General features: G+C 37.9%; 1 protein-coding gene across 1 annotated transcript in view; it reads left to right on the top strand.

Annotated features, from left to right (window-relative positions):
* Positions 1-22,078, top strand: part of RB1 (RB transcriptional corepressor 1) — an 81,120-nt gene extending 59,042 nt beyond the window's left edge. The window contains exons 18-27 of the mRNA XM_050892935.1: positions 13,149-13,267; positions 13,690-13,835; positions 14,548-14,693; positions 15,264-15,368; positions 16,447-16,560; positions 16,652-16,818; positions 17,773-17,803; positions 18,146-18,288; positions 18,762-18,811; positions 20,065-22,078. Of these exons, the coding sequence (XP_050748892.1) occupies positions 13,149-13,267; positions 13,690-13,835; positions 14,548-14,693; positions 15,264-15,368; positions 16,447-16,560; positions 16,652-16,818; positions 17,773-17,803; positions 18,146-18,288; positions 18,762-18,811; positions 20,065-20,138 (1,095 nt within the window). The 3' untranslated portion in view covers positions 20,139-22,078. The remainder of the gene's footprint in view (positions 1-13,148; positions 13,268-13,689; positions 13,836-14,547; positions 14,694-15,263; positions 15,369-16,446; positions 16,561-16,651; positions 16,819-17,772; positions 17,804-18,145; positions 18,289-18,761; positions 18,812-20,064) is intronic.
* Positions 22,079-22,355: the final 277 nt, after the last annotated feature.

Below are 22,355 nucleotides of genomic sequence, written 5' to 3'. Positions count from 1 at the left end.
AGTATTGGTATTGGTTTCCATTTTCCTTGTCATGTTGCAGTCTAAAGACTCATGTCAACCAATCTAGAGAGTTAGAAAATCACAGACAAATATGCTACAGGTACCTCATGTCACCTGCAGTTAGACAGAATAGAGAGTCAGGTAGCAGAGGGATAAATTCAGGTTCTTTGTCATTTGTGGGTCTGTCGTGGTTTAACCCCAGTCAGCAACTAAGCACCATGCAGCTGTTCCCCTGTCCCCCCTCCCAGTGGGAGGAGGATTGGGAAAAAAAGTAAAACTGTGGGTTGAGATAAGAGCAGTTTAATAATTACAGTAAAATAAAATATACTACTACTAACTACTACTACTAATTGTAATGAAAAGGAATATAACCAAAAAAAAAAAGAGAAATAAAACCGAAGAAAAGACAAGTGATGCACAATGCAGTTGCTCACCACTCGCTGACCAATGCCCGAGCAGCGATCCGCCCCTCCCGGCCAACTCCCCCCTGTTTATATACTGGGCATGATGTTCTATGGTATGGAATACCCCTTTGGCTAGTTCGGGTCAGCTGCCCCGGCTCTGCTCCCTCCCAGCTTCTCGCACACCTGCTTGCTGGCAGAGCATGGGAAACTGAAAAGTCCTTAACTTAGGATAAGTGCTACTTAGCAACAACTAAAACATCAGCGTGTTGTCAACATTATTCTCACACTAAATCCAAAACACAGCACTGTACCAGCTAGTAAGAAGAAAATTAAGTCTATCCCAGCCGAAACCAGGACAGTGTCTAACTTCAGAAATGCCTTAATTTGCAGCCTCTTATTTCATTGGAAGTGAATGGTAAAACCTGTCTTGTTTTTGCGATGAATTAGTCATTGGTTTATATGCCTCAGAAGAGCTATAGAAAATGCCTGCTGAATGACAGATGCGGAACTTCTTAGATACTTAAGTTAAAAAAAAAGAGAAGTCTACATAGCAGAACTCCTACTGATGAATTGTTGCATCTGAGTTGAGGTGCCTTGTACGAGCTTTTCTTAAACAGGGACATTTATATGTAAGGCTTTTGTCTGCTGTTTTGCTGTACTTGTGGGCGCACATTGGACTGTAATACTTTATGTATTTGCTTTGGTTTCTATGCAAGTTTTATATCAGTATATTTGTAGTGAAGTCAGTGGAACTGCCCATAACAGTTACCACGCTAACCAAAAGCAGAAATGGGCATTTTCTCTACAGTGAAAGCGAAGACAGCAGAGTAAAATTGCATCCAAAACAAAGTCACTCCTTTAAATTTGACAGCTATTTCCATGCATTCTTTTTCTGTCTTCCTCTGAGATAGCAAAACACTGGAGTGTATAGATGCACAGAACAACTTAAATGTGTATACCTAAGTCAGTGTGAAAATGGTCTGTTTCCTTACCAGAAGCAATGTGTTGAAATTTCAAGGTCAACTTGTGATTTTAAGTCCTCTTTTTATTCTCTAAATTTTCTGAGGCAGGCAGGTTTTCCTTATTAAAATAGAACAGAAATCTATGGTAGCTATGACTTTTTAATTTCATAAGAATTTTACTTCTTTTTAAGATAATCCTTTCAGAGCTCACCTCTATAGTAGAGTTGATTAAAAAAAAAAAAATCAGTTTTAAAGTGAACCCTTTGTTTCTGTCCCCCAGCCTTTCTTAAAAATGATTTTCAGTTTCTGGTGGGAGGGAGAAAGGTGTTTGGAGATCTGTATAACTGGGATTGGAAACTGTTTATTTAATCCATCCGACCATGCTGTGCATCTGCACTGTTCTTCCTGCACAGACCTGTCAATCAAAATGAACTTTTAGTTGCTTTTGCTGTAACTGTGCTAGCTGTGCTCAAGCCCATAGGTGTAGCTGAAGTCTTCATGCCTGCAAGAAGTAGGTTTTACTCCACATCTATACAGCTCGAGCATGCTAAGCTTCAGAATTGAACCATGTGTTGATGGCAGGAAATCATCAAAGTAGAAAGTATGTGAAAGGTAGGTTTAGGAGAAATGGCTAAGCTGCAGTTCAGGTTTGTTTTTCTAGTGCAAATAATAGGAGAAGCTGTAAAATTCAACAGACTTCAAGTTGCATCATTCTCTACGTAATGTGCGACCTTTACACACTCTGGAGTTTGAGAGCTGAAGGGAAGCATTTTGGGGGGCTTCTATAAGCCTGGCAGTTTAAAATTACGTGGAGGGAGAGGAAAGCTTCCAAGTCATCCCAACCTTCCCGCATTTGCTTAAGCCATAGAAAGTAAACAGTACCAAGTTTGACACAGTTGTTTGCAACTTCAGTAAAACAGAGTTCAAATATTTAAATTAAATCATGCACAATCGTAGTTCATGGCATGATCAAGTTTTAAAATTAGTATGATGCCTTTTAAAACACTGATCAGTGAGCTTCTATTTTGGAATTGCTAAAAGAGATACCACAACCTGATTGTAGTACTGGCAGAAAGAGTTTGAAATGCTTTTTGTTGGAAAACGCATTGGCAGAATGTAAGGTTTCTGTGGGAATGTTTCAGTGAAATTTCTTCCAAAAAGGCCAACTGAATTTGGGGGAAAAAAAATCTTTAGAAACTAATTTAGTTTTTCTTAAATTTCAGGAAGTAAAACTAGGAGCAAAAGACTTCGATTTTCTCTGAGTAGGCTGTAAAACATAGTGGTTTCATCAGAAACATTGAAACTTTGTTTTTGCTCTGTTTACAAATGACCGAGAGTTTCTCACAATAAAAATTCAGAGAGCTTGAATAGAAAACCACTTTGTTACTGAAGGATTTCACATTTTTCTTGTGGAAACAGCAGGATATTTGTAATTTAATGAGATCATTAAATGATCTTTGTCTTTTTATAAATGTTGATTTTAAAACTTGAAGATTAACGTTGCTTTCCTAGATCCCTGTGAAAACATCCAAATAGAAGTGTGCTGAGTTTTAAATGCAAATTTATGTCATTTCACTGGGCATCAGCAGGATCTAACTTGCTTTTGTACTTCAGCACTCAGGCGCTTTTGTCCACAAACATGTTTTCTCTAAAGTCACTTATCTTTATGCTCTACTCTTGTAGTTTATGTAATTCAGACAGCTAAGAAAAAAAAAAATAGCTCGGTCTAATTTTTAACAAGCTTGAAGGAAGCTAGAAATGAGAAGGTTAAGTTGGCAACAAAAATTTTATGGTACTGCCACCTGACTGTACTGCAGCTCTCTACATATCTGTTATTTGTTAGTCAAATACTTCAGAATGACAGCGTGCCATTATTTCCAACCGTTCTTTCTACTATCCCCCAAACTGGCGAGATGAATTAAAGTAGCTTATTGTATATGAAGTAGTGACCAGCAATTGTCCTCTATGACATCCGGTAATCAGACATTGTATATTAGGCTGTTGTATTTACATAGAAAAGCATTTAGGCTTGACCTTATCGTGTAAACTGGAAGCAAAGTGTTTTAAAGCACTATAAATCAGTAATTTCCTCCATCATTTTGCTCTAAATATCTAAGGGGGAAATGTTCTGCCTTCCAGCATGTTTTTCCAGAGCCTGAACTAGCCTTCACTGATCAGTCTTCAGAAAAGATTTTTGTGTGTGGCCATGAGAAAAGGCACTGAATATTAGGTCTTACATTATTTTCTGAAAAATAATACTGGCCAAATTTGGGGAAATGTTAGCTCGAGCTTCTTGCAGATGTTGCTGAGGTCCACGTGACCATAGCTGTAGCTATAGTTTACCACATAGACACACTCACTTAGATCTTATGTAAATTGTTTAGATTTTTTTGCCCCTTTTTAGTGTTTTTGCCCTTTGCTAGCTCTGCTACATCTTTTGGTGTTAGAAAAAAATTAAAGCAGATATGATGTGTTGTATTAAGGTTTCTTTAGTCTTTTTTAAGGATCCTAGAGTAACTCCATGGATACTCCATGTTTTAGTGTAAGATACTTCTGACTTCCATCATTTACTAGGGGATACTCATATGTTTGACAGTATTAGTTACATTTTTTCTGTCTCGGATCTATGAAAAGCTAATGCTGACATACTAATTTTAGAATTTTTTCTGGTATGGTTATACAGAGTTACAGTTTGTAGTTAAGGAAGCCAACTAATGCTGTAGATCAGTGAAATTGCCCTCAAGAGGAGTAGGGGGGAGTGAAGTGACAACCAGAAAAAAGCTGGGGTGGTAAGGAGATCAGAACTTTTTTTATTAGGAAGCACTATACTATCTGCCTCAGAACTAGCTGCAAAACTTTGAGAGAAAACAGTAGGAAAAACACTTAGTAAATGTTAAAATACTAGATTTGTAAAATTACTAAAAAGTAAGTGTGAAACGGGTGTAACATCAAAAAATATAGATACCAGTATCTTCCAAGTTTTTGTTTCAGATCTGTTCAGACAAGTTACTGAAAAGTTTGGGGTGTTTTGAGTGATTTTTTTATACTGTTCTGTATCACACTGTCAAAATTCAATTATTTATTTTCAGATTGGGAAGAACATCTTTTTAATGAAGGCTAAATAATAGCCCAAGACTTTTTTTAATATTCTCTTGTTAATCTGATTTCCAGTGCACTACTCCTTACCTCTATTATACTGTATTTTGTCTGATTGTTAAATAACTGCTTGTAAGGCAGAAATGTTTAATTGGAGACATCCTGTTAAATTCTGTCAAGTGAGCGCTCAGAAGCTCTGCGTCTGCTCCTGCTTTGAAAGCTAAGCACAAGATGATGACTGCCAGGTTTTGTCTGCCTTGAGCAAATACTAGGTATAGACCGAGGTAACTGGGCTTGAGATATTCCATAATGGTAGTCAGAGAAGTATTGGCTCAAATTAAGATCAAAACTCTTCTTAAGGGATGGATTTATGCCCAAAATGTTGTTACACTGATAGTTTTGTTACAACTTTAGTTTTTTCTTTATTCTTTGTCATGTAATTTTCTTCAGATTGAAGTATTTTCTAGAAGTGGTGGATAAATCCATCGCATAAAACAGTTTTCATGCTCATGTTGCCATATTTTGTTATGAAGCATGGCATATAGTTTTGGAACTCCAATTTCTTTGTCCTGTTTTTCTCTTTTAGATTATATGAAGCACATTGCAAGATATTTATAATCCTTTTTGCTTTTAAATATCATAGGGCAGTCTGCTCTTAATGGTTTCAGGACATGTACCATCCACTAGCTAATATTACTTTTTCTTAGAGAATTGGTCTTTCTGTACATGCAGCTCATCCAGAACCTCTGTAGATTATCTGTTGTATCCTTTTTTGTTCAATTCATAATTCGTTGACTCCTGGGTTATGTTGGTAAAAGATACTGTCCTGCTCTTTCAAAAACTGCTGTCTACAAAGTTTCCCGGCACACTTACCACTTCTAGCTGGATTAAGAGAATTGGTGGTGGTACGTTGTACCTAAATTTGTCTGGCTAATGAGAAACTGGAAAGAACATGAGACTTGAAACTGAATTACTGGCTTTAACCGAAAATCTCAGAGGCACTTTGTTGTCATGTCTCCACTTGTACTTGGAAAAATAATTTCCTGCAACTGCTCTTAATTACTCTTCTGGGAAATGTGACTGTGTAAGTCAATTAGAAATGAAACTGCTAGAAAGCATGATGTGGTACTGTGACACTCTGCCTGATTGTTACAATGGTAGTTACATAAATAAATTCTCTTTACTGAGATAGGCATTTTGTGACCCAGAAGTTCTTCTGAAGAAAGTAATTGCTTGAGTGCTCTTTTGCTCCTGAGTGTAATAATTTTTCATCTATGGAAATAACTATAGAAGTGTGGTTCTTAATACTGTGTGATGTCAGTTACTGTAATGGTCCTTTAAGCATCTCTTCTCTACTTCCTGTACTGAAAAAGTCTTCACACTCTGTAGTGTTTTCACAGTTTAAGGCTGTTGATATAATTCTCAACCTCAAGATTTTTGGCAGGACGTTTTGTTGCTGACTGATATATTATCATTTCCGACAGTCAAATGGTTCACATCGGGTGGGTTTTAGTTTATGTATTGTACGCTATTTCTTGTGCGGAGAGGGAGGAAAACTGGTATCAGTTCAGTTTGTCTTTGAGACCTTTGGCTTTCGCCTAAAAATCTTGAGAAGTAAGATTTGTCCAAGAATTAGTCATATTGAAGCCTGGTTGCACTGGGGAGCTAGGTAATAAACATGCTAATTACTTCAGATATAGATTGTTTCTGTAGCACCACTGCCGGTGCAGACCACAGATGCATCTGGAAGAAGCTCATAGCAATTGCTTTGGGGAAAAAAACATGAGGAGGACAAGCCTACAATGCTATTTTCTTGGATAATGTTCAGCAAAAAATACATAGTCAGGATTATTGTATTCTGTAGTGCTTTGTGGACCTACGTGTGCAGATGTCTTCTGAAGGAAAGTGGATTTTCCACATTCACGTTTTGTAGCAGTTACTTCCACAGCTGAACACTCGGGCTGTACGATAAAGTAGTTGGTTTTGGCTCTCAGTCCTATTGCCTGATTATTTAGTTTGATGGCTGATAATCCATGGGCTACTATACTGGCATAATGATAACTCTGTCTTATTATTGTGCTAGTAATTCTTTAAGCTTTGACTTTTGAGGGTTGAGTTGGTGTTTTCAGAGTTACTCACACTAAAAAAAATTTTTTTTTTTTAAATACTGGTAATGTTACAGCCCTTTTTTAAAATGTAAAGTTAAGGTCATTTTCCCCTGTTCATTTTTTTTGCTTTTATCGTCATTGACTATTATAGCTATTTTATCATTCAGTCATTGAAAGTCATGAGATCTTTTTGCAGCGAGTTTATTTTTCCTAAAACTGAATAATTTTGTGCTTCTAGCAGCCTTCTCTTCCCTGCCCCTGCCACGTTTCCCTCTCGTTTGTGAGTATTAAATAGCAGCAGTCCCAGCAGAGAGCATGGGGCTTCACTGATAACCTCTCCCCACTGTGAAGATTGACCATTTTATTCGTACTTTCAATATCTGTTGTTTAGCCAGTAACTGCATTCCCATCTGCCCTATGGCAGCACTTGAAAAACTGCTGAAGGAAGCAGTGCAAGAGCCTACTGCAAGCCATGTAGTAGCAGTCTTCCCAGGGTCATCCTGAGTAGTTTAAACAAAATAATTGAATAAAAATGTAGTTCTGCTTGCAGACTGTCTTTCAAAACTCCTTTCAAAGCGATTTTTAAAAAGTTAGTCTCACAGGCTTGGCAAATAGGAGCAGTCCTGATGACCATGGTCCATTTTTCTCTTCAACTGGTGATTGGTTTGCAGAGCCACAAAGCAATAACTGTCAGTAGTTTCCCTATTTGCAGAGTGTTATCAGTCTGTAATATTTTTGAACATACCAGTAGTATTAGTCACTATCTTAACACAGAAGGTCTGTCATCTTTATGGTTAAAATTTAAAAACTGGAGAAAAAAATTGAAGTTGCTGGAATCCCTGGGTTGTTTTTAAATTTGTTTCACTTTTTAATTTAGCTTTGTTGCTGCTGTTTTTAAAAGCAGCTATCACCCCAAATATCTCATTGTGCCTGTCAACTCTTTGTCTTGCTGTGCTTTGCTTCTTGAGTTTTTTTCCATCTGTCCCCACACTTTCCCTTAATTTCTGGGGAAGACACATGTGGTGGGCCTCAGAAGTTTGATGGCTGTTTTCACATGTGTCCTTCTCCATTGCTAGGAAGTATATTTTGATGATGCTCTTGTATCCTGCAGTGAGGTGGCCCCATGGACTTTTGTTGAGAGACCCTGTAAAACATAGATAATTCGTTAATAAAAAAACATCTGGTGAAGAGCAATTTTGGGAGCAGAGGGGCTGAAAATTGTGGTATTGATTATTCTGAAATAATTTCTGAATTCTACCAAGATTTGCCAGGTCTCTCCAGAGGCTTTTGAGGAAGACTAGGTTATTGCAAAACTACAGAGAGAATGGAGTTGCAGCATTATTTAGAGCAACACAAGTTTAAGATGCACATCCATGCTGTGGTGACCTGGCTTTCTTTCTCTGACTGAAGAGATTTGAACTCCTTTTTTACTAGGCTTTCAAATAACTTTTGATAGGAAATCTCCGTTTCTCCCATTAGAGATGCTTGATTTCATATTAATATGTATGTATATACACTAGAGAACGTCTAAATCAGTTCCACATTTCCACAGTGGGTCCTACGTGCCAGAGTAGAGAGCAGTTGTTGGGGGTTTTTTTTGGTGCAATAGCTATTTTATTTTATAAGAAACTGAAACATGAGAAACTGAACTTGAAAACTGCTAACAGACTTGAGGCTAGGACACCCGCTTTCAGGTCAGCTGCTCACGTGCTTTGTGTCAAGGACTTCAAATAATCAGAGTTTTCATGATTTGTATGTGTATCAGTATGTGCTTGTCACTTCCTGCGTAGTTTGAAGCCTCTTGTGTGAGGAGGAAAAACCCATCAAAATACCACTCTCAAATGACCAGAACCAATTAATAGTCACTGTTTCTCTTCTGCGTTTTTTTTTCCCTCTGCATACTATGCATTTAGATAAGAGGAGATCCTTACAAAGCTTGATGACAGTATTACTTGATTTTAAATGCTGGAGATCAGTAAGGTAGGAATAGGACTTGTATTAAACATACATTTGCTCTAAGGAGTTAAAAGCAGATCTGATGATATTCTTATATGAATTAAAGCATTAACACTGCAGTTGTTAATGTTTTTCTTTATAAATTTTGTAAGAACAAGCCCTAATAGGATCATAATTTATATAACACAACTCATATGTTTGAAATTAAAACATGAAAAAAACCCCTCTTTTTTATGTTAAATACTATTTAAATTTAGACTGTGAAGTAGATTTTGTTTTGGCAGGCCTAAATTATTTCAGAAATCTGAATACTAATTTTCATGTGAAGCTTCTGAAAATACAATTGCAAGCAAAAGTCAGCTATCCAGGCATGCAATTCTGTCATGGGAAAGAGGAGTGGAAAGAGCTCGCACCGATCCAGTCCTTGCACTTCTATTCCAAAGCTGTCAATTCTAAATCTTAAATTTGTTTTGCCTTGCAAGATCACAGCCACCTTTTAGCAGCATATTATGAAGAAGAACATTTCTTAACATTATGTATTGTATTGACTGATTCAATAATTTGAGGTGATGTTGATTATTAAAAAAAAAAAAACAAAACAACCCCAAACAACCCCCCAGAAAAAACCCCAAGGGAGCTTGGCATTGAGATATACACATAGTTTAGTGATAAACACTGCATTAAAATTTATTGTGGACAAATAACTAAAACCTGAAAATTAATTAGGAAATTATTATAAAGAATAAAAACATAAAGCAATAGAAAACAAAGACAAAAGCAGTTTTTAAAATACTGCGAACTGCTAATTAGCACTGCTGAGAGTAAAGCTGCTCAGGGACTTCCTCAGTAGTCAGTGGACTACACCCAAACCCCAGGGTAGCTGTTCTCCATATTTAAGGATTTAGGTCTTTTGTTTAATCTTTTCATGGAAACCAAAGTCCAGTTAAACATGTTGTTGGGACAGAGCTCATGTAAAGATCAGGAAGCTGGGAAGCACCTATGTGTCCTGTAGTTTCACCATAGCCAAATAAAAATTAGCCAACAAAAAATTCTGCCTGTTTTGTCCATAAAAGGAGCTTTCAGATTGGGAAAAATCACTGTGGATGCTTGCGATGCAGGTGTTGCTACAGGGAAGCATCCTGCAGAAGCTCACTTAATGAAGTCCCGCTTAATTCACCGAGTTTAGCATTGCAGAGTTATAGTTAGCCCTGGGTAGTGCGAGAGGGGACCAAGTCAAATTTCAGTCTTATTCTTCATTCTGATGCCAGTGGCTGTTTGACCCTGAGAAATTTTAGGCCTTAATTACTTTCTCCCTTTTCGCACTAATAAAATGTGGCTTCTCTAGCCATCGCAGGGAAGTCTCAAATGAAAAGCAGTATTTCACTTAATTAGTAAAATTTATTCTGTGCCTGCATCTAGTAACATTACTCACTGAACATTAAATTAAAGTAAAAACTGCAAAACTCCTTTCATGTGAAAGGAATGCATTGGAGGTGACCTGTTCACCTGAAGTGCTGCTTAAAAGCTTTAAAAAGCAATATAAAATTTGTGAAAGATAGTGTGAATAATGTCACTTTAGAAACAAGTTACTGATAAACATTCCTGTTTGATAAAGTGGGACCCAGGGGTTAAAGGTCTTTTGTGACTATTACTTAGAGGACTGATAATTGTCTGGTTAATGATATTATATTTCCCTCATTCGACTGAGAGGTAGATTGTTGAATACCAAATAGTGGGACTGAAGCCGAACAGAATTTGCCCTGATAAGCTTGAAAACTCCCTGCAAGCTGTAGAATATGCTTCAGGTTCACTAAATAGAAGTCTTTTTCATGTTTAAATATAAAGAAAGGAGGCAAGGTTGTAATTAAACCCATCAGTTTTGCATCACATCCCACCGTTGCTGATGCTGACTGGTGTGTGCTGCTGGAGGCCAGCTGGGTGACAATACCCCATTTATCTTGCCACATTTTTAACCACAGTGTCAATTTGTATTTGTGGGAGCCAGAAGAGATGTGTTGGACTTGCTGCATCTTGCTACTCAGTCTCTATAAGCAGATGTTTCTACACAAAGAATATCCTCTTGCCAACTGTAGTTCATCTAACTGATGGAAAGCAGCAGCCGGTTTCCTAAATTCCTGTAGGGTAAAGTTTCACATGCCAGTCAGCTGATTGAACAGGTTGTTGTCAATAAATGCGGGACGTCTCGTACTACCCATTTTCTGCTCTTTCCCGCTTTGCTCCCAACCTTTGTGGTGTTGCTGCCCTGTGTTTTCTTAATGCTTGTTCTGGCTCTGCTTGTGATTCTCTGCAGAGCTGGCTTAAATTTGTTTTTGCTTTTTCTGTTAACTTTCTGCTGGTTTAGTGCATCAAATTGACTTATGTGGAGGTTGACTGATTGTCAAGGCTGGCAAGTAGAAAAGGAGGAGCGGATATGATGCAAAAGTAGGCAGGCCCCTTCCATAGGTAGCAAGCTGCTGTGTCCCCTCGCCTTATCTAACGAAATCACGCTCTGTGTAGTGAAAATTGGAGCGGGGTTGAGAGAGGACCTGGAACTGCTGGTCTCAAGCGCTAACTTCAAAAATAGTAACTTTTGCTTCTGTTTCTTGACTTCTCATTCCCCTTTGTCAACCCCTTTTCCTCCTACTGATGCTTCATTAAAAACAATACTTTCCCAGTCCTTAATAGCTAAAATGTGAAATGAATGAAGCGTGATTTACTCTTAGTCAAGGAATCAAGAGATGTTTCAGCAATGAATTAGTGATTGCTCTGGAAAAGAAACTTGGATTCTTCAGAGCATAGTGAAACACTGAATAATAAAAAGGAAGAGGCCAAGTGGCCGGAAGAATGAGAAATGGAGGAGGTCATGTCTCTGCATTTCCAGCAAGGGCAGCGCTGAAAGAAACCAGTGAGAAATGTGTGCACTCCCTAGTACAGGGAAGGATGATGCAAACCAGCCTAAGAGCTGATCTGGTTGAGAAATGATGGAGAAATAACTATGTGGTTATGAGTCAGTAACTGATGTTTTTCTGTTATGGATGGAACAGCTCCAGTATTGCCAAAACCATAATTTAAAAATTACACAATGTGAAAAATTGTAAATCTCAAGTCATTCTGGTCTTGTTGCTCTGAATTTTCAGTTGATGCACTTTAGAAGAAAGGTGTTCTTTCTTTAGAAATAAGGTTAGATGACTAAAGTCTTAATGGCAGTTATAATTCTAGTAAATCTAGTCTAGTTTTACTAGGCCTTTTCTTATTGCCTTAGCCAGGTGATGCAGCTTGGTTTACATGCGTGCTGTGCTCCTGTTTGTTATTGTAGCTACAGATTTGTCATCTGTGCCATTATATTTTAATATTAGTAACATGCATTTGTAGGATCAAATAGACCTTGAACAATCAGACAATGCATTATGTACAAAGTGTTGAGCTGATTGATTTTACTGCTGTCTTTTGGGGGATCATTTGAAGGGAAATGCTGAATGTTTGGTTTTGCCCACTTCATTCCCAGTCTTATGGATGCTGCTTTCCCCCCGAGAAGGCAGGTATTTGCTAATCAAATGTTCTTCTGTTGCTTCTGGAGTTGTGATGCTGCACTGTTGGAAGGCAACATTGTACTCAAGGATGAGTCTCCTGTTTAAAGAAAAGAAAAAAAAGAGAAGCCAGCAACACTATGTTTTCAAAATTAATTATAAATACAGTGCCAAAATGTTTTCCCGTGCAGTCTTGCTGTCTCAGCATAATTCTACTCTGTACATGACACACAAGCAGCAAAAGCCTGAGGTTTTGTTTCTGCAAGGCTGCTGTTTGTTACTAACATCAGCAGTAGTACTAATATTGCTTCAGCCAGAACCTTCTCCATTCCACTTACGTTCTCTCTGCATCGCCTCCTACTTCAGGCTCTTAGTAGGTTCAGACTTATTCCAGCTGCCTCGCCTAAAATCTGATAATTGACCTAAAATCAAAATGGTTTTTGTTTTGGGGCATGAGGGCAGAGACTTAGTGTATCCAGAGTGACTATAACTCTTGGCAGAGATAGCTCTGGGACGTGATATTGCAGAGGTTGAAATAGTCCCCAGTGCAGTTAGATGAGTTATGACCGTGGTTTGTGTATTATCATATGTAAAATATTGGGTAGACATTGTAGCAGAAATGGTTTGACACTAGGTACAGCAGTAACTTTCAGTCACTGATGGGTTGGGGTTTGTTTGGTTGGTTGGTTGGTTTTTGGTTTTGTGTTTTTGTGTTTTGTTTTTTGGTTTTGTTTTTTTTAAATGTGACCTTTTATGTATTTCCTTGTATTGTTTGCTGCTCTTTTCAGGAATGGCTATTTAATAGGAAGTAATAAGAGAGTCTAGAACACAAGTGTGTCTCAACTCTGCAGTTAGCCTATATCTAATGGACTGCTATTGAAACACAAAAAGTGTTAGATGTATTAAGTAGTTAAAATTTGTCAGTTAAATAGTTAAAATTTATCTGGCAAAATATAAGTGTTCTGAAGTATTTCAAAGCATTAATCTTCTGTTTAGGATCATATTTTGGGGGTTGTTTTAGAGAAGAAGGAACAAAATCCATCCAGTGTGGTTGTCTATTCTCAGTATAATGTACTGTTACTGTCATTTTTCTAGGGGTCACCTCTGTTCGATCTTATCAAGCAGTCAAAAGAACGAGAAGGCCAAACTGATCAGCCTGAGCCCACTTCCACTCTCAATCTGCCTCTCCAACATAACCACACTGCAGCAGACCTGTAAGTGACATGCGTGCTTGAGATGTAGGAAAATGTGAAGTGAGTATTGCCCTTAATATTTAAATCCACTTGTATTCTATTTTCCTACTTGTTAGGCTTGGTACTTAGGTTATATTGAACTGTTGTATGTGCTGCTGCTTATTATACATGTAAATTTAGCTAAATCAAATTCTGAAATATTTTTTTCCAAGCCTTATCAAACTTGTAATTGCAAACTGTTATCTTACTTGCCTAGGAATAAAAAAGTCCCTTTATCAGGTATTTAATCAATAACTTGAATTTTTAATTCCTGATATGGGAATAATAGGTTACAATAACAATTAATTTCTTCTAATGAGGGAAGAGTTCCTGCAAGTATTATTCATACAAAATTGTTCCTTTATCCTGTGATGTTAAGTGCTTAATATATGTTGAATCTCCAGCTATCTATCTCCTGTGAGATCTCCTAAGAAGAAAGCATCTGGACCTCCTCTAAGTGCTACTTCCACTCCAGATGCTCAGCCAGCTGTGACCCCCCAAACACAGAAACCACAGAAATCTACCTCCCTCTCTCTGTTCTACAAAAAAGGTTTGTTTCTTCTGTACGTGCTGAAACTGCAAAGTTCTCTCTTGTTATTTATCCTTTTTGGGTTTTGGAGCTCAACATTTCTTAAAAGATTATAATAGAATCTGTAGTAAACACCGTGCAAACCCTCAGCTGCCTCGGGAAGAAACAGTAAAACGGTGCCAGCAGGTTAATGCATGCACTCTACACACTGCAAGTTTGAACTGAAAACTTACCTACTGATTGTAAGAATGGCCATATGGGTTCAGATGGAGGGTTCTTCTATCAGAGCATCCTTTTTCCAGCAGTGACCACAAATAGATGTCATGGGAAGCTGAAGAACTGGGCAAGCATATATGGTGCTTCCCCTGAATGCTTTCCCAAGCTTTGACTTTCTCCAGCTCGGGGGTTTCCCTGAGCCTTTTGCGATGTGTCTGCTTAGTTACTCTCAGTAGATTCATGTTCCAAATGCTTGTTCAGACTGTTTTTGAATCGACGTAGACATATGTGCACAGCATTGTTTGGTGTGGACTCCAGTGTGTCCACTGCCTGTTGTATGAAGAATCTTTTCCATTTGTTTTGAACCTGGCTTCTACTACCTTCATTTGATGGCTCGTAGTTTTTGTAGTGGGAGATGGTGAACGTTCAGTTGCTGTCCATCCTCCATCATGTTCCTTTTATTTTGTATACCCCTATTATTACGATTTCAGTTTATTTTTCTTCTCTCTTTCTGAAGTGTATCTACTGGCCTATCTTCGACTACATACCCTGTTCTTTCGGCTTCTCTCTGAACATCCTGACCTGGAACCCTTGATCTGGACCCTCTTCCAACACACACTGCAAAATGAGTATGAGCTTATGAGAGACAGGCACTTGGACCAGGTAACATTAACAAAAAAGTTTTAAAAAGTTTTAAAAGACTCTCCTGAACAAAATGTTCCTTATACGTTCTTCAGCCATTAGAAATTGTAATCTGCGTTTTTATTTCTCTATTGATCACTCAAAGGAGAAATTAATTTAGAGTGAAGTCTGTCATCTCAGGTTTTTTAAGTACTGGCAGTTACTTACTATGAGATCTTCAAATACCATTTACAGCTATTTTCAAAATAATGAAGACACACCAAATTTTCTAATAATTTGCATAAGAAAATACTGATTTTCTTTGGGAAGACAACATGTGTGGCTGATAAATGTTTTATTATTCTACCCTAAAATTGCAGCATGTGAAATGAGTTTGAGAAGATATTATCAGTTCCAATTAGTTGATTGTCATACAGAAATGGAGGGAACAGTAGTTGACATATTCTGGAAGTTCTTATGAAGTTGAGTTGCGTGCTAGTTTACAGAGCACAATCATTAATAGAAAGCTCATCAATTGATTTCTTAACTTGAAATGAAGAAGCTGAATTCATTTTCTGCATTTCCAGTTGTCTTGTCTTGTTTCTTTAATAGATCATGATGTGTTCCATGTATGGCATATGCAAAGTAAAGAATGTAGATCTTAGATTTAAAATAATAGTTTCGGCATACAAGGAGCTTCCCAACACAAATCAAGAGGTATGGAAATTCTTTAATGTTATTCCTCCATAAAAATGTTGTAAACTAATTGTTTCTCTCTGTCTAAAACAAAAAACCAAACTCGAACATACGAAAGCAAACTTCTGCTTTACTGCATCTCCATTTTGTGGAGGAGAAAACTGGCTCTAACACTAAATGTCTCTTCAAACATCTCGCATAAATAGTTTGGTAACTCTCCTCGGAAAGCAAACTTCATTCCACTTTTTTCCTTAAAGATACTAAATAATGGGTGATGATTCTGTTTGGAGACTATGAAAGATTCAGATGTACTGCTAGTAGGATTTTCAAAAGCAACCCAAGTTCTTTTAAAAGTTACCTAACTTCCATTGAGCGTTAAGAGGCGATGAGCAGATAACTTTCTTTAGAAGCTTTCATAGAAATATGGTTAGATATCAAATAGAGGTGTATGGTTATATATCAAACAAGTATGTACGTATTAAAGTTGCAGGCTTAATTCTAAGATTAAGAAGTTCCTTTCTTTGTAAGAGCCTTACTGTACTTAAGTTTTTGCACAAAATGATAATATGATCAATAGAAAATCAAACAAACAAAATCAAACAGTTAATTGACCTGTAGGCATCGTTTTATTAGCAGAATTTCTCATAGTGTATTTGTGCACCTTGGCTAAACTCCAGACTTCTGTCTCCAAGCCTAAAGAACTGTTTTATCCACATCAGGTCAGTCATGATTTTTTTTTAGCCTTGCAAGGCACGCCCAGTAGCGAAGCCTTTTTTTTTTTTTTTTTTTGACAATTATGTCTGTGAAAGTAAATGGAGCTCAAATTTGGAAAATGTTGTTATAGTACTGATGAACTACTTTTGCACTAGGGGGCTGTGCCAGTTAATTACGTAGGTGCCACTACTGATGTTCGTACATGTTGGGGGGAAAAAAAAAGTTTAGAACAGTTCTAAATAGTAGTTACAATGGCTTGTGTACAGTACCCATGCCATCTTAGCTCTTATCTAACACAGTTTTTTTGAATGGCTTTATGAGTTTGTCAAATGTAAAATTGTCATCCTTTTTTTTTTAAACTGTATGATTTTCTCACCCTATGTAGACTTTCAAACGTGTTCTTATCAGGGAAGAACAGTATGACTCCATTATAGTCTTCTACAACTTAGTGTTTATGCAGAAGCTGAAAACAAACATTTTGCAGTATGCTTCCAACAGGGTAAGGTGTTAGTCATGTTCAGTATTAATTATTTAATAGAATAGGAATATATAGACAATAAAACCTTATGATTATTTTATTATTTTTATAGCCTCCCACTCTGTCACCTATCCCACACATTCCTCGCAGCCCTTACCAGTTTTCCAACTCTCCTCGGCGTGTCCCTGCTGGCAATAACGTCTACATCTCACCGTTGAAGAGCCCATACAAATTCTCCGATGGGTTTCAGTCGCCCACAAAGATGACTCCAAGGTCTAGGTAAGTTGTTGACAAGCATTTCTTTGACTAAACTAAATATATTTTGGGGATTTTAGTGGAAGCAAATTAGAAAACCGCAGAGTGGTTTGTCAATAGTCTGTGGTTATTATACAGTTTCTGGTTAAAAGTTTGTGTCCTGTATTTGGAATCTTTATTCATCTTTGAGCGCTTGTCTGTTTCAGTTGAGTCAGTGTGCTCAAGGAGTTGGGGGTTTTTGGGGTTTTTTTGTTTGGTTTGTTTTTTGTTTGGGTGGGGTTTTTTTTGAGGGCTTTTCTGACCTAGTTGCTTAAATGTTGTTGGCTTTGACTCTGGATCACACTCCTGAAAAACGTAGATGAGCTTTGTACGCTTGTTTAAAGACAAAATAAATTTTTGGAACAAAATGGTTCAGAGTATGTAGTTGACTGAGCAGAACATTTCCAACTGTTGGTCACTAGTTCTTAGCAGATGAGGATGACAGCAAATGTGCAAGTCTCCAGTGGGTTTTTCAAACTAGGATCAAGTGAGTCCCATTGCACCTGGCCCACTGTGTACAGAAGTTAAAATATTATTGTATATTTTAGGTTGAAGTCCTGCATGGTTTTGATTAGCAAATACCTAAAGGTAATGATGAAAGGTTGATTATCTGGGTACCCAGCACTGAAGTGTCTTCCTGCTGATACGGGAGGGACCGCGGGGGCCTCTGATTCTTTGAAGCCACAGTTTCTTTTCTATCTGTGTGGTACGGTTGATTTGGCAATTCAGCATTCACTGGCTGGAATGGAAACGTGAACGGTCTCAACCCAGTGAAATGCCGTCTGGGTTTGCACTGTTAACGCAGAGAGAGAGGAAGAGACTTTGTTAATGTCTTATGCTAAGCTGTGCAAATTAGTGGATACAATTAGTGTTAAATATAGCTTAATCTTAGTGTTAAATATAGCTTCATCTTAAACACTTCTCTTCTTCATTTGGCAGAATTTTGGTGTCAATTGGTGAATCATTTGGGGTGAGTTTTAACATTTTTCATGTCTGGTCTTGAATGCATATAACTTTGGGAGGAATGGGGTAGCTTGCTGACACCTGTAGAACTGGCCAGTGAGTGTCTCTAATTTAACGTAGAATTTTTATGGAATTTGTGAGCGCAAAGATTACAAGGGTGTCCTGTTAACTCCTTTCAAGTATCCAGGCTTCACTTTTTAAATGTTTTGCATTTTATTTCAGTTGCTTTGAAAGAAGATAGAGTTCTGCAGAGTTTTAGAACTCCTAATTTTTTTAGTGGATAATCTGGAAAGTTTGAGTAGTTTCAGGATTTATTGGCAATTCTTTCCCTCTTTTCTTGTAATTTCAGACTTCTGAAAAGTTTCAAAAAATAAACCAGATGGTGTGCAACAGTGACTGCCAGCTAAAACGCAGCGCAGAAGTAAGCGCTGCTCCTAAGCCACTGAAGAGGCTGCGCTTTGATATAGAAGGGCAAGACGAAGCAGATGGAAGGTGAGAGACTGTTCTTGGCTTTTCGGTAATCTTACATAGATTTGGTTCTCAGGGCCTTCCATCCTGGCTTCTTCCTGACATCATAACTTCTGCTGATTTGTGAACTTTAGAAAATACATTAAATGAGTGCTGGTAGCATAATATTTCTCAATTAGACACTTTGATGTCAGAAGCAAGGATTTATTCAGTGCCTACACATCCCGCATCCCAGTGTTACTGCTGAGCGCTCAACCATGCTGTTGTCTTTCATCAGCCTTTTAAAAAACAAAACCCAAATTTTTTAGACATATTAGAAATCAAGCAGCTCTTGACTTTAGTGTGGACGAAAAAAGAGTTTGCATCTTTGTAAGAGAAGGCGATAGCACTGAAACGAACTAACCTTGATTTGAAGTTAGGTTATGAGGATAAAAAGTTTTTGGTTTTGTTTTTTTTTTTTTTTAACTTCTGCTTAATCATATGCTTTCTGTCTGCAGCAAACACCTACCCCAGGAGTCCAAGTTCCAACAAAAGCTTGCAGAAATGAGTGAGTATTATTTTTTTCATTAACTGCACAGCAGTGAACGCCTTGGATAAAACAATTTGTGCCCACTCAGATAAAAATGTTGCTGAGCACCGATGTCATTTTGGTAACTTGCTTAGGTTTTTGTACTTGCTCCATTTAATCTTGAAAATGCAGATTGTAAAATGGAAATCCTCAAAAGCAGCATAGAAGATGCTATATTACATGTGAATAAGAAAATGAGCATGACAGATTCTTCCTAAACACTAGAATTCTTGAAATGGAATTAAATGCTTGCCAAGGCTTTCCCATTTGTTGTAATGACAGACCCTTCGCTGAGAGCTTGCAGGTAGAAATCAGTAGTAACTGCAGCAGCATTTAGTTGACTGGAACGCCTTTTTGGGCGATTACAGTATAGTAAAGGAAAATTATATACACAGGCAAATTGTATGTAATTTCGTATGTTGCTTTGCTGTCTTTTATTCTAAAAATGCCTGAGACTGCTTTTTCTTCTACTGTGGGTCAGTATTTCTTTCAGACTTTATGGGATCACTTTTCTGTTTTTCAAATGAAACTCCAATCTAGCTCATGAAAAGCAAAACGGCCCCATCCCCACGTCTGAGTTGTATTTTCCACTCCCGAGAAGGAACACGCTTGGTCTGACCAGGCATTCTCGCTCTCGGGTGGAATCTGAGCTCTGTAGCTGAGCGGATTTGCCCATTAAAAATTCTTACCTGGCAAGCGTTTGCTCATCAAGAATAGGTATGAGTACGGATCCAGGCACCTCTCGTTTATTTTAGGGTAGGGGAAATGTTTCTGTGTTTACTTGTGGCAGAGGTTAAGAAGGGATGTTCTGTCTCGCATCCAGTTGTGTTAGTGTGTGTCGCTGGGGGGGAAAAGGCATTTCCCGGGCAGGCGGGATGTGGGGACTGCTCAGCCCGTCGCATCCGCCTGGCAACAAGACGAGATCCCTGCGTGATGCAGTCCATCTGCCTGCCTTGAGGGTGAAAACGGACAAAGCAAGGGTACAGAAGCAATAAGAACTTGAGTGAACAGGAGGAATGACTCTCTTAAGATGTGTGAGATTGAGCAAGAATCCCTGAAGTAACTCAGAATTACGTGTTTATTTTAAAATGAGGGATTTGTTTTATTTAGAATAGTGTACTTCTCTTCCTCGTGTCATTACAATTTTTTTACAATAAATAATCACGTCCAAAGTAATTCTGAGGCAAGTATTTAATTTCATTCTTCTTTTTTGTTTTGGTTTGGTTTTTTAGCATCTACTCGAACAAGAATGCAAAAGCAGAAACTGAACGATGGAAACGATACCTCAGCCAGTGAAGAAAAGTGAGATTCTTCTCAGGACCAGGGGCTGCACTGCAGGCCCTCTTAGATTGTTTTTGTTTTACAGCCGTCATTAATTGAGTTGCTTTTTTAGTTGCTTTTTATTCCGAACTGCTAGTTTGAAAGCATTTGGACTTTTTAAATTTTTAAATGTTTTTCATGATATTTTGCCTTATGATGTAGCATTTATACAATGTAAGCCACTGTATTTAATTTATATATTTTTTTGAGGATTTTAAAACCAGACTTGGAAGGTGTCTTAGTTTCCTCTTGCACCATTACTGATTTAAGCCAATTCAGTCTCCTTGGATTGAATTTTTGTGTCTGAAGACAAAATGTTAGGTAGAATGATTTGAAATGCACTAATTTTGTTTCTTAGATTTCATTTTTAGATTTTCATTACTTGCAAATTTTGAAAATGAGGGGCCAGATACTGCAAAGATTTCTGTCTCTATATAATTAGCACATCAAATTCCCATTAACTTAAACCGCACAGCAGTCATAGACCTTGCAGAGTCAGGGCCTCACATCAGAAGTACAACCTGAATTCCAAGTTGAACTCATTATGTAGCCGTACTACTGAAACCAATCCTTAGTGTTTTGTAGTTTTCCTTCCCCAGCTCTCGCCCCGGTGTAATTTCAGAGGGCAGTGACACTGTCCATCAGTTTGAATTTCATGGAATACAAATCCCACAGAGATTCCTCCCAGAATCCCACCGAGAATCTTCCCAGAAGCTGAAGCTTCTTCCCATATGCAGAGTACTTGATGTGCACTTTCTTATCTTGGAAAATCTCAATTATTAAAAGAAAAAAGAACCCCAAACCTAAATCCCACCTGGTACACATAAGATTTCAAAATGCTAATGATGTAGAATTTCCTCGATTTCTTCAAATTTTCACCTAACTGTAGCCAAGCCAAACAGCTCGCGAAACAGGCACCAAACCTGCTTCCTATAGCTGAAAGCTGAGTGTCTCCAGTTGGGTTCCAGGCAAGAGTTAGCCTGGTCTCTAAAAGCACAGGGCATCTCCCGTTGGCATTACTGCAGCGTCTGCACAAAAGCCGAACTGGATGAGCCCAGGGTGGGAACGTCAGTCTGCCTTATTTTACTGAAAAGGCAGAGTTCAGTAGGCAACTTGTCAACTGTTATAACTAGCCAAAAAAAAAAACCCAACAAACCCCAAAACTTTTTTCAGCTTACATGTAAGTTACTGATTCAGATGCTGGAATTTTTCTTGCAAGGATAAAGGGTTTGCAAAATAGCCACTTAAGGAAAGCACATGTTTTACTTCCAGTGGATTAAAATATAAGTAAATAAATGAAGTCCTGCTTTAAAATTACCCATTTTTATGAAATTTAGCTTTCGCAGCTACTTGAATTACAACAGTTATAGCAGCAAAGCGTGCTATTCATGACACAAGCATTTTGAAACCACATCTTCTCCGGGTAGCTTATTTAGAAATTGTTTAGCTGATCCTAGAATACTTGCAGTAGTACATTTTAAAGATCAGTTCTTGTGTTGAACGGAAGCTAATCCTAGAGCTACTGAAAATTCTACAAACAGCACACTGATTTGTCAATGAATTTTAAAATAAAATTGAGTTATTTTTTTAGTCTCAATATGGCTTCAACTTTCTTCCTGAAAAATGTACAGAAGTGCTAGAGTACTTTATGTTTATTTTCTCACTTTTTGCAGAGTTTTACAGACAGAATATGTGTTAACATTGGGGTACACTGACTGTAAGCTCTGTTACAGCCATTGAAGTTCTTCCGTGACCCTTTGGCTGGAGGGGTGACATTACAGAGTCCAGTACATAAGTGGATTTATTATTTCTTTACTGTGACAATGTATTTTTTTTGTTCAGACTGAAGGCTTTACATCAAATGTATGATAATATTTTATACAACTAATCAGTTTCTCTCCTTTCAAGATAAATAAAATAGCTTTTAAAAGATTTATAGTTGGTAATTTTCTTTTATTAGATGAGAAGGCGACTCCATATGGTAGTGATGTCCTGCTGTATCACGCTTCCACCATGATTCTGCAGCTGGTACAAGCAGAGGTCACTCCATCTCCAGTGATTCCCTCTTGGTGCAGAGGTCCAAACAGTTGCGCTGTTGGGCCTGGAGTTACCTTCAGAAGTGTCCGTAGGATGTTCTGGAAATGATGTTCTCGCCAGACCTTTTGTTCCAGGGTGACCATTGGTAACGCTTCTGGCAGACGCA

This window comes from Gymnogyps californianus, chromosome 1 (genome assembly GCF_018139145.2).
Source record: "Gymnogyps californianus isolate 813 chromosome 1, ASM1813914v2, whole genome shotgun sequence".
Classification (NCBI taxonomy): Eukaryota; Metazoa; Chordata; class Aves; order Accipitriformes; family Cathartidae; genus Gymnogyps; species Gymnogyps californianus.
The sequence above is the reverse complement of the archived record's forward strand: the minus strand, read 5'-3'. Positions and strand labels throughout refer to the sequence as shown.